Raw genomic sequence first — 12,430 nt, forward strand, 5'->3', positions numbered from 1 at the left:
GGCTGCAGGAGAGTGGTTCAAAGCTGGGGTATGGGGTTGGAGTGCAGGAGGGGATTCAGGATGCAGGCTCTGGGCGGCTCCAGGAGGCACTGACCTCAGGCAGCCCCTTAAATAGCAGCTGCACTAGCGCTGCCCTGCCATTTCCTGGGGATGGAGGAAGTCCGCGCAGCTCCCGAGAAGCAGTGGCATGTCCAGTTCCTAGGCAAAGTGGCAACCGGGGGCTCCACATGCTGCCCCACCTGCAGGTGCTGCTCCAAGCACCGGCTCTGCCGTTCCCATTCTGCATGGAGCTGGGGATGGAGCATGCCTTGGCCTCGCTGCAGCCAACTGGACTGTTAGCGGTCTGACCAGAGCTGCCAGGGTCCCTTTTGGACGGAGTGTTCCAGTCAAAAACCAGACACTAGGCAACCCTAGTCTACAAGCAGGAAGGCTGGACGCTTACTTTTCCTTTTAGCTGAGAGTCTCATACAGTCACTTGAAACCAGGTGGTGGGGCTATAAATAAACAAAAACAAATAAATAAAACCACCTACCAAAACCCGCCAGGCTTGTAATTAAAAGCAGGAGTGTCAGCAACACACACTGCGGCAGCCTGGGACCGGGCGCACGAGTCTCTTACACTTGGGCAGCGCCTGTGTCACTTGCCCTGGCGCTACAGTATTATGGAGGGTGTCCCTAGCGGTAGGCGAGTCCGTCGGGCCCGGGCCCTAGTCCCAGCTCCCGGGCCCAGTGCCCACGAGGAGCCCCCGCCAGGCTGCTCCCCCGCCCAGGGGCCGGGCCTAGCGGGAGCGGGAAGGAATGCGCTTCCGGAGGGGGAGGAGGAGCGGCAGCTGGGCCCCGACCCAATTCCCACCCCCCTGCGGCCCGCACACGGGCTCCCAGCGAGCAGCACGGCTGAGGGAGCGGCGCCGGGCAGAGACACCCAGGGGACAGCGCCAGGGGCTCCCGCCCCGCGGGGACAGACCTGAACCGGGCGGGCTCCGAGCGCGCCTCTGCCGCCGCCTTCTCCCGCGGAGCCATGGCCAAGGTACGGGGCTGTGGGGCCGCGCTCGCTGCTGCTGCGGGTTTCCGCCCGTTTGATCCGCGGCCCAACACGGGCCCGTTGTGCGGGGAGCCCGAGCTCCGGGCCCCGCGGCGAGATTCGGGGCACGGACTGCGTGACCCGTTGCCTGGGAGGGACGGCGCTGGCCACCCCCATGGCGAGCGGGACTGGGCAGGGCACCGGCCGCTGCGTCCCCGGCGGCTAAAGTGTGGGGCGCTGCCCGGCTGTGCTGGCTCTGTCCGCCCCGGGGCGCGGGCGGCGCGCAGGGCAGGGAGCCAGTCCGGGCCGCCTCAGAGCAGTGCCAGCGCTGGCTCCCCGGCCCAGTGCAAGGCGGGGCTGCCCCTCATGGGCTCCGGTTAGTGTCAGCGTGGCCAGGGCTCCCGGCCCTAAAGCCAGACAGTGAAATGCCCCGGCCCTTTGTCCGCCTGGCTCCCAGCCATTCAACGCTGTGGGGGCTCGGCCCAAGGTCTGCCCGTGCCGAGCGGCCGCGCAATACCCCGTGGCACTTTCCACAGGGTAGAGGCTTTATCCCACTGCCTCTCTGAAGGATGGGAGCGACCCTCATCTGCTCTGCTCCCTGCCTTGTGGAGGGTCCTGGACGCACCCAGAGGTGCTGCTTTTCTGTGGCATTTGTGAAATGCGGTAGGAGTCTAGAGGCTGAAGGGAGGCGCTTTGTGAATGCAGTATTAATCCTTGTTCAGCCGAGCAATACTAGCTAACTTCTTAACTCACTTGGATACTAGCAGCCGCGTTCGTAAGGTGCCTTAAAGAAACTACTAAAAAGACAAGGCCCTTCCCCACGCCCCGGAAAGGTTTTAGACACGGAGGCGGCAGACAACAAGGAAGGAGGGAGAGAGGATGGACGGACAGACAGACAGACAGCTACAGTAGTAAGATCATACAGTGACTCCGCTTAGGAGTTTGCAGATCTGGGAAGTTCCCTATCACTTTTTTTTAATTGTGACCTGATTTCCTTGCGTATATTGAAGTACATCAGTGAAAGCAAGCTTGTGTAACATTTAAATCTGATTTAATACATTGTGATTTTGCCCGATGATGTGACATTCTGACTGCTTGATAGTTCAGGATTTGTTGTTGTTTCTCTCATAAGTGTGTGTTTTTCAGGATTTTATAACTACCATAGAAACTTGTTGCAGTCTGAAGGAGAGCAGGGAAAGAATACTAGGTCTCAATGTATTCAACAGATTACATGCTTTTTGGAAAAATATTCTAGCTGCAGCAGTATGAAAGCAATATAGTTTTTAAAATATTAATTATTTCCTCAGTATGGCCTGATCCTTGAAGAAAATAAGGGGGGGCATTTTTCCTTCAGTCACTGTAGAGCTACTAAGTATCAGAGGGTAGCCGTGTTAGTCTGGATCTGTAAAAGCAGCAAAGAATCCTGTGGCACCTTATAGACTAACAGACGTTTTGGAGCATGAGCTTTCGTGGGTGAATACCCACTTCCTCAGATCATGCATCTGAGGAAGTGGGTATTCACCCACGAAAGCTCATGCTCCAAAACGTCTGTTAGTCTATAAGGTGCCACAGGATTCTTTGCTGCTTTTGTAGAGCTACTATATATTATGTCAAAATTTGGACTAATTTGGTGGGAAATGTCTAAAAATCCACCCAGTGGTCATTAAAAAATTGTAAAATAAAATCTGAATGGTTTGATTTATCTACTGTATCTGTCATTAGTATGTCAGTAAGGCCCAGCTCATGCCCGTACTTAAGTGCATGAGTAATTCATTAGGTGAGCTGGACTGCTCATGTGCTTAAAATTGAGTAACAGTGTATGTGTTGGTGTAAGTAGGGCTTTACTGGATTACAAATAGGTCCAGGCCATCTCTGGTTTTGATGCATTAGAAATTCAAGAGGAGATTATTCTTTGTTTACAAAAAACAGAGAGAAAACTTGAAGGACTGAGGTTTTGGATTTTTTTATTTTCCTTAAGTACTTTGACTAATGCCACTACCAAGTAAATTCAGAAATATCTAAATTTAAATAAGCCTTTGAAAATCATGAATACATGGTAGCAAAGACATAGTCTATACATCTGCCCTACTGATAATAAAACTGATGATTCACTCTCCTGTCACACACTAAAATTAGTTACCTCAGGCAAGTGGTTAAGTAGCATTGTGCAAGGCTGCCTAAAGCCGCATGTAAAGCCTGTGAAAATGGAGAGCAACTAGCAGTAGATGGGCAAGACCAGGTGAGTTAAGGATGACACATTGTTAACTTTACGCTAGGTCTACATTTGCAGAGTTTTTGCACTGTCAGTTTCACTAGTGATAGTGAACTGGTGAAAGAAAAGCGCTGGTTTGTGTACTCAATTCCACAAGTATCAGAGAGTGTTTCTATTTGCAGCACTTCCATTGTGGCTGATGAGAACAGTGCACTGAGGGCAGCTATTCCACAGTGAAGCTCTCTCCATTTTAATGATAGGTCTTGTGGGAAGGGAGGCTGATGGCGGGACATCCTGGGTCCCTGCACAGCCTCCTCTCCCCAAACACTTATCAGCTCCAGTAGCTCAGCATTGCTCCAAGCCGGGGATCCTTTGTTCTGTTAAGCAGGCATTATCACCTGGCCAGGTGATAAGTGAGCACTTGCCAAGAAAACAGGAAGGGGAGTTTCCAGTTTCAAAGTTCCCGGGGCTTTACAGGGGGGGAAAGGGTGGATGTCTGCTTACTTGGCATCAAAGCAGCAGAGCTGCTGGTCAGAGTGGTCACCTAGGCACTGTGGGATATCCTGTGGAGGCTAAAAGTGCTGTAAATAGGAAGAACATGCCTTCACTTGCACATCACTGTAAAAGCATCACCAGTAAGAGCTGTTTGCCTCTCATGGAGGTGGTTTTCTTTTTTCGATGAAACTTCTGAGTTTCATCGCAAAAACTCATTGGCAAGTGTAGATGCTCCCACGGTTCTTGCGCAAAAAAGGGACTTTTTTGCTTTAAATGGCAAGTGTAGACATGCCCTTAGTCCTTTAAAATGTTTTAAATTAAATATATTGAGAAGTGCAAGATTGACAGCTATGGAGACTGGAATCCTGTCTTAATAAAATGTAGAGCTAGAAAACACCTTTAAGGTTTGTGAGCTTTTCAGTACTGGAGCTCTGGACTAATGGATTGAGCATTCGACTGGTAGTTAGAAGAATTGGATTCTTTTCATAGAATTATATAATTGTAGGACTGGAAGGGATCTTGAGAGATCATTTAGTTCAGTCCCTTGCACTCACTGCAGGAGTAAGTATACAATGATGGAGATTCCACCACCTCCCTAGGCAATTCATTTCAGTGCTTAACCATCCTGACAGGAGGTTTTTCCTAATGTCCAACCTAAACCACCCTTGCTGCAATTAAAGCCTATTGCTTCTTAGCCTATCATCAAAGGTTAAGGAGAACAATTTTTCTCCCTCCTCCTTGTAACAACCTTTTATGTACTTGAAAACTGTTATCATGTCCCTCTCAGTCTTCTCTTCTCCAGACTAAACACAATTTTTTCAATCTTTCCCCATGGGTCATGTTTTCTAGGCCTTTAATGATGTTCTTTGCTCTTCTCAGGCCTTTCTCCAATTTGTCCACATCTTTTCTGAACTGTACACAATACTCCAGTTGAGTAACTTTTCCTGACTGTCATAGTTTTGCTGTGTGATTCTGGGCAAGTCGCTGTGTCTTTGCATCATTAACCTAATCTGTAAAAATGTTAATTTGTATCCACCTTTGTAAAAGGCTTTGAGATCCAGTTGAAAAGGGCTGCAAGTTATTTTCTGAAGTATTTATGCATCTTCAGGTATCTCAGGGGATGATTGTTCCCTGAGGTTTTTGTTCAGTCTAGTTTTAAATGCCCCACTTTACTGAGCTTCAGTGACTTAACTTGGGAAATGATCCCGCAGTTGAATACACCTCAATCTCTGGAAGTTTTTCCCGATGTTCAGAATAAGTCGTCTTGTTCACAGTTTTATTCCTTTTCTGTTAGTTTACTCCTCTTTACTACACTAAATAATTCCTGTATTACCCTTAGTATGAACTCTCTTTAGTGTAAACATATTTGTAAACAGTTGTTATGTCTCCCTTCCTTCTATGTCCTGGCTTAGTAAAAGGTATGTGGTACATACTTAGTTCTTCAGTCTTTCCTAATAAATCAGTCTTTCTAGCACCATGATCAGACTTGTTGATCTTCTCAGCTATGTAGCTGTCAATATCTTTATGGTAACATGATATCTAGAATTGACATTTTCAGGTGTAGTTGCACCAGAAAGCCCATTAAGTGGGCTGTTAAATGTTTGCTCTGTGAGAGTTTGGTTTGTATAAGCAGCCCAAAACATTGCAAAACTGATACATAAACAGGAACAGTTCCTCCCATTAAATAGATGGATCTCCCTCCTATTTATCATTACTCATTTGATAGGTTAGCCAGTTTTCAATTTACAAACACATTCTTATCCATGTGGCAGCAGGAGAAAATCACACTTGAACCAGTGTGGCCGAAAGTGGAATGTCTACAGGAGTGTAGTCTGGTCTTGGCATTGATAGTTTCTTGCACTAGAACCTTGAAATGAAAGGAACTGAAGGACCATTAGAGAGACAGGTTATTTATATCCTTTTTCTATAGAATATTGCACAACTACTTTGTGACTGAACCCATCACAGATAGCTGAAACCCCCTTGGGACTGTCACCTGATGTGCTGAAATTACCTCTGAGCCCATTTTTCCTGCCAGCTTGGGACTTCCAGAACCCTATCTTGTTGAGCCAGACATGTTAACCATCCGGCCCAGTGTCCCATCTCCAGCCGTGTCCATCGCTGATGCTTCAGAGGAAGGAGATAAAAAACTAAACAAAACAAAATAAGTTGTGGGTAGAAAACATCCTCTCCTGATCACACAGGTAGCCAGCTGAAACCCTGAAGCAAAAACTTTTAGGAATCTAAGGGCTTGTCTACATCAGAAAGTTGCAGCGCTGGTGAGGGAGTTACAGCGCTGCAACTTTGAGAGTGTCCACATCTGCAGGGCATCACCAGCGCTGCAACTCCCTCTTTGCAGCGCTGGCCGTACTCCCGTTTTGTCTCGGGTGTAGAGGATCCAGCGCTGGTGATCCAGCGCTGGTAATGCAATGTAGACACTCACCAGCGCTTTTCTTGACCTCCGTGGAAGGAGGAAGCCTCTGGTAATCAAGCTGGTTTCCTTTCCCGGTTTGCCCTCTCGGTCCCGGAGCCAGCCAGCAAACCGCAGGGAAGGAGACCTGCTTGCTCGGGGTTCCGGGACCGAGAGAGCAAACCGGGAACGCCGCGGTTTGCTCTCTCGGTCCCGGAGCCAGCCAGCAAACCGCGGGGAAGGAGACCTGCTTGCTCGGGGTTCCGGGACCGAGAGAGCAAACCGGGAACGCCGCGGTTTGCTCTCTCGGTCCCGGAGCCAGCCAGCAAACCGCGGGGAAGGAGACCTGCTTGCTCGGGGTTCCGGGACCGAGAGAGCAAACCGGGAAAGGAAACCAGCTTCGCCGCGGTTTGCTCTCTCGGTCCCGGAACCCCGAGCAAGCAGGTCTCCTTCCCCGCGGTTTGCTGGCTGGCTCCGGGACCGAGAGAGCAAACCGCGGCGTTCCCGGTTTGCTCTCTCGGTCCCGGAACCCCGAGCAAGCAGGTCTCCTTCCCCGCGGTTTGCTGGCTGGCTCCGGGACCGAGAGAGCAAACCGCGGCGTTCCCGGTTTGCTCTCTCGGTCCCGGAACCCCGAGCAAGCAGGTCTCCTTCCCTGCGGTTTGCTGGCTGGCTCCGGGACCGAGAGGGCAAACCGCGGCGTTCCCGGTTTGCTCTCTCGGTCCCGGAACCCCGAGCAAGCAGGTCTCCTTCCCCGCGGTTTGCTGGCTGGCTCCGGGACCGAGAGAGCAAACCGCGGCGTTCCCGGTTTGCTCTCTCGGTCCCGGAACCCCGAGCAAGCAGGTCTCCTTCCCTGCGGTTTGCTGGCTGGCTCCGGGACCGAGAGAGCAAACCGCGGCGAAGCTGGTTTCCTTTCCCGGTTTGCTCTCTCGGTCCCGGAACCCCCCTTGAAGCCGCCCAACAGCGCTGCAGTGTGGCCACATCTAACACCACTTGCAGCGCTGGTTGCTGTAAGTGTGGCCACTCTGCAGCGCTGGCCCTATACAGCTGTACTAATACAGCTGTAACAACCAGCGCTGCAAAATTTTAGATGTAGACATGGCCTAAGACATAGACTGGAAGTGAACCCTAGGGCTGCTGAGTCTTGCTCTCCACTGTCACAAGTAATCCTGTCATACCATTCCAGTCATACATTTGCTCATAAATTTCTTATAATTACCATCTAATAGAAAGTTTACTTATAGAAACGATGGCTCTTCAAGTATTGCCTCTGCATATTTCCTCTTGCAAGATGTGCTCAGAGCCACTGTCAAAGTTGTGCTAATTTATCTGTAAGTAGAAAGACGAACTGGTGTTTAATTAAATAAGGGATGCAGGATGGTTCTCCAAAGCAAACAGAACTATATGCAGATCAAGGGAGAGTTGTGCTACCTTTGTGCTAAAGAACTTTAGGTAACAGCCCCACAGATTTCTTGGTAGAGGCATTAAAGAAAAGCCATTAGTGCCATCTTAGCTCTAGTACAGTGAATTTCAAGACCCTCAGGTACTGACATCCCACCTTAAGCGTAACATGTTTATGTGCATAATTCATTTAAACAGACCCTGAATGGAATTAGTACCCCTCCTAGAATTTTTTGTAGCTGTTGGAAAGCACCTCACCTAAACTGTGACCCTAAATTCTTAGTCCTATCAAAATTTAAAAACTTAGCTATTATATAGTGTGTCTCATCAGTAGATCTCAAATCACTTTACAAAGGTGGTCAGTATCTTTATCCCCATTTCACGGAAAAGGAAACTGAGGCACAGAGCGGAGACTCAACTTGCCAAAAATCATACAGAAAGCTAGTAGCAGACCTAAGCAGGGAACTAAATCCATATCTGAGTCAATCTTCACTGCACAGTTAGCCTGGTGATTGGCACCTGGGTGTGAGTAAAGCCATACTAGAGTTACTGTGCCATCACTGGTGCTGCACTTGCCCATGTGTGCCCTTTGTGCTGCAGTAAGCCGTACCACTCTGATTGTTTCCCAGTGTGTTGTAGGAAGTCTCGCCTGTCCATTTGGACACACCAAGGGTTGAGGAGGAAGCTGGGATTAGTGGGAAGGGAATGGAGAACTGTCAGTACTTGAGTTGTTTAGCCTGCATCCTCTCTGCAAAATGAGCACAATACCAGCCTGAGTAAAAGCGAGCTCTAGCCTACATTCAGTCGGGCCAGCTAGCCCAGGTTTAAAGCACTACCGAACTCAAGTGAAAGGGTTTGGTGTGTGGACAGGAAGTGAGATTAGGGTCAGCATTTGGGTAGCAGCTTGAGTTAACTCTTTCCGCAAAGACTTAAGAATGTGATGTTTAGTAGTGTGAGATAAAGAACGCTCTCCAAAAGGATCAAAAGGTAGTGTATCTGCATACTTTGCCAGCAGTAAACTCAGATTCCACATAAGGACAGGTTCTCTGAACTGATGCATTAACCAGACCTTTCAAGAATCTAATGATGGTGGGATGGCTGAAGTAAGTGCCCAATGGACAGTGGTATGATGAGTTGGAACACAAGTATTCTTTCACTGATGAAAGGGTGAGGCTAAGAAGGAGACCACTGTGATAACTAGTCTGTACCAGATTAAATTAGGGTAAAGCAGTAGGTCAAGACAGATTATTTGACACCCAAAGAATAGAGAAGACTTTTTGCTTGTTTTGCTGTTTTTTTTCTTTTCAACCTGCAGCAAGTTATTCATAATTTTGAGCTTATGTTTTGGCTAGATCAGTCATTTTCTCTGAAGTCCTTACTGTATGAACACAGTCCTGTTAAAAATTTGAACAGAAGAAGGATTGAACAATATTTGCAAAGTTTAGTTTTATACAGATTTGATTTGGTGTTAACTGAGATACTTTATTCCTGCAATTGGTTCAGGGTTGTCCTGTTCCTGAGATAAATGTTTTATGATGCATGTTAGATCAACTCCATTAGTCATGATAGGCAAGTAGTGCATGAGCTGCATGCTTGAGGGGGGAATTTAGTCTTGGTTCATTAAGGATATGCTAAATATCTATCCATGTGTTGTTATTGTGTAAGGCTGCAACTTATGTGCATATGCAAAATGTCAGCAAATACAGAATATCTTAAGCACAGCATTTTAAAATACTTGCTCATTGATTTTACTAAACAGTTGTGGAGCTAGTGTCTAATTATTTTAAAAATAGCCTCCACATGATCCAGAATACACTACAGTAACTCCTCACTTAATGTTTTAGTTATGTTCCTGAAAAATGCTACTTTAAGCAAAATGATGTTAAGCATATCCAATTTCCCCATAAGAATTAATGTGGGGGGGAGTAGGTTGCCAGACAAATATATATATATACATACACACACACAGTATAAGTTTTAAACAATTTAATACTGTACACAGCAATGATGATTGTGAAGCTTGGTTGAGGTAGTGGAGTCAGAGGGTGAAAGAGGGTGAGATATTTCTTAGGGAATATGCTAAATGATGATCTAGCATGCGGCTGAGCCCTCAAGGGTTAACGCATTGTTGTTAATGTAGCCTCACACTCTATAAGGCAGCACGAATGGAGATAGGCGAGAGTGCATGGCAGAGAGAGAGACACGCTGTGAGAGAGAGACGCTGTGAGAGAGAGACGTGCATTGCCCCTTTAAGTACTCTGACCCCACTCTAAGTACACTGCATTTTTAAGTAGATCTCCAAGTTGAGACAACAGCTGCTGCCAGCAAGCTCCCTCCCTCCTGAGCCCTGTCATGTCCTCTGTTCTGTGGAGATGGGGCAAAAGAGAGGGGGACACTCAGACAGCACCCCTCTCCCCTCACCCCTGCACAGCAATTAGGAGGCTCCCAGGAGCAGCTCCATGGCAGTGGCGGGAGGGACAGCTGAACTGCCCAGCAAGTGATAGCCTGCTGGGTGGCTGCCGCACAGGGAACTTAAGGGAATGGGGAGCTGATGGGGGGGCTTCCGGTCCACACTGGTTCCAAGCCCCCACCAGCTAGCACCAATGGGTTGCTCTTTCTGTAAGCAGTGGACAAAGCAGGCAGCTGCCAAACAACGTTATAAGGGAGCATTGTGCAACTGTAAACGAGCATGTTCTCTAACTCATCAGCAACCTAATAATGTTAACTAGGATGACTTTAAGTGAGTTACTGTAATTGAATTGCACAAAGGCAAGTCTACCACAGTGTGGAAAACAAGCAAGGATGTCAGTGTTACTTTTTCTTGGGTGGGGAAATCCCTGATCAGAGTAAAAAAACCAAACCAAAAAAATGGAAATGACGAGTTTTCTTTTTCTGAAGAACACACTATGCAGGTTATTTGATGCAAATTGTTTAAATTGTATCGTAAAGCAGTAGGCTTCACAAACATAGCAATGCCAACGCAGAGAGTTTTTTCTCTTATCTAAGGATGTGGTGGGCAGGTTGTGAATTTGCATCTTTGGGTGCAATTGCTTGCATAGCTTTTCAGAAAACAAACCAAAAACAAGCTGTCTTGACTTACTTAATGTCTTGGGCTGTATTGATTCTAGCAGTTTTTGCAGAATATTTCCATCCTTGCTCTAACATGATTGATTATTTGTGTAGATCATGTTCATGTTTATGACTGAGGCTGCTTGGAGCTAGTGTAGTTAGAGGTAAAATGGCTTACATTAGCACTTAACTGGTCCTAGCACTAGGGGACATACACTGTTAGTATAATAATTAGAATTGACTTAATTTCCAATGTAAGGAAGGCCCTAATTGTTTGAGTATGCATGTATTTTGGAATTTGCTGTTACAGCTGTCTATCTTGAAGCAGTTTTTAATTGCAAAGGCTGTTGTGCCCACTTGGTCATTTAATGTCCTGTCTACACAGGTTCAACTGAGGTACCTCCATCTTATGGTTAAAAGTTAGTTGTGGCTAAATCCAGTTCTGTTTGGCTGGCTAGCACAGATGGAGCCAACCTGAGTTTTAAAAAATGCTCTAGTTCATAAAAGAGACCTTCAAACTATGCTCTAACCCTGAGACCCAAACTGTGGAGTGTGCCCCCTGGAGGGCACCAGAGGAATTTTCAGAGGGACACACCTGGGGCCTGGGCCAGCCCCCCATGGGAGGTAGAAGGGAATGCTACCCAGCTCCATTCCTGGCTCTGGCTGCTGACCCCAGCTGTTGGCCCAGTGCCCTGGCTGTTAGCCGTGCGCCCCAGCTGCCTGTCCCCTTACTCCTGTCTGTATACCCTCCTGGAGCTGCAGCCCGGCCCCAGGTAGGGTTGAGCACAAGTGAGAAGGTGGCAATGTAAAAGTTACTTGTTGAATCTTGTTTCAGATTAGATAAGACCACCTCTTGGAGAGTGTCATTTTAAGTTTTGTAAAGCACCTAGCATATTGGTGAGCCCCAGTCTTGATCTGGGCCTTTGGGTGTTGCCATAGTGCAAATAAATAACTTATTCAAAGGTTAAAGTTGGTTTTCTATCAGATCAGGTTGTACTTTTGCAAATATTTATACTAGAATTGTGGGTTTACATATTTGTAGGAATCTAGAGTGTAAGTGTTCTGACACAACCAGACAGCTATCTGCACCATGAAACTAATTTTCACTGTGAATAGGTACCTGGTGCATGTGAGACATTAGCTCATGGGGTCCTACAACCAACGTAAGTGAGATCAGGAAGCAGAATGTCATTTGCTAGCCAGAATTTTAAGGTTATATGTATACATTGGGGATGGGGTGGTCTGAGAGCTTTTTGTTACTTAATGCTCAAATTGCCGAGCATTTACCTAATGGTGTGTGTGAATAGTCTCAGTGTTTCCTGCAAATGCAATTCTAAATCATTTTAGAATAATGAATGATTAAGTTTGCAGTTGAAATCTGGGAAATAAATATCTGACTTTAGCCTTTGAACAATTAATTGGGAGCCTGAAAAGGAACTGGGAATAAATAATTTCAGCCTTGTATTCTTTTCAGTCTCTACCCTGAGCTAGATGGCATGTTGAACCTTTGTCCAACCTCAGTTAAACTCAGAATGGCAAACAACCAAGAGTAGTTTGTTAATGACAGTGGTTAAATTCTGTTGAAGGACATTGAGAATGGGATTTGTTTATTACAGAGTGCCTGGATCCCCAGTCAGGATCAGTGTCTAGATGCTGTGCAAACATGCCTAAAGCACTGGTGCTAGCTTTGCTGTATACATGGCAGTGAATTGCCTGAAGCTTGTCTAATGAAAATCTACTTCAGCTTGGCTGTGCCATTGCTGGGAAACAACTAAAAACCATATATTAGGAATGGCAATATACAAAAACCTGTAGAACGCTTCAAC

General features: G+C 47.0%; 1 protein-coding gene across 2 annotated transcripts in view; it reads left to right on the forward strand.

Moving 5' to 3' along the window:
• The first annotated feature begins 898 nt into the window (after window positions 1-898).
• Window positions 899-12,430, forward strand: part of ITGB1 (integrin subunit beta 1) — a 76,945-nt gene continuing 65,413 nt past the window's right edge. The window contains exon 1 of one of the 2 annotated variants that reach the window (XM_030550194.1): window positions 899-1,026. In XM_030550194.1, coding sequence (XP_030406054.1) covers window positions 1,018-1,026 — 9 coding nt within the window. In that variant the 5' untranslated portion in view covers window positions 899-1,017. The remainder of the gene's footprint in view (window positions 1,027-12,430) is intronic. The other variant, XM_030550195.1, reaches the window with a different exon arrangement.

This window comes from Gopherus evgoodei, chromosome 2 (genome assembly GCF_007399415.2).
Source record: "Gopherus evgoodei ecotype Sinaloan lineage chromosome 2, rGopEvg1_v1.p, whole genome shotgun sequence".
Lineage (NCBI taxonomy): Eukaryota > Metazoa > Chordata > Testudines > Testudinidae > Gopherus > Gopherus evgoodei.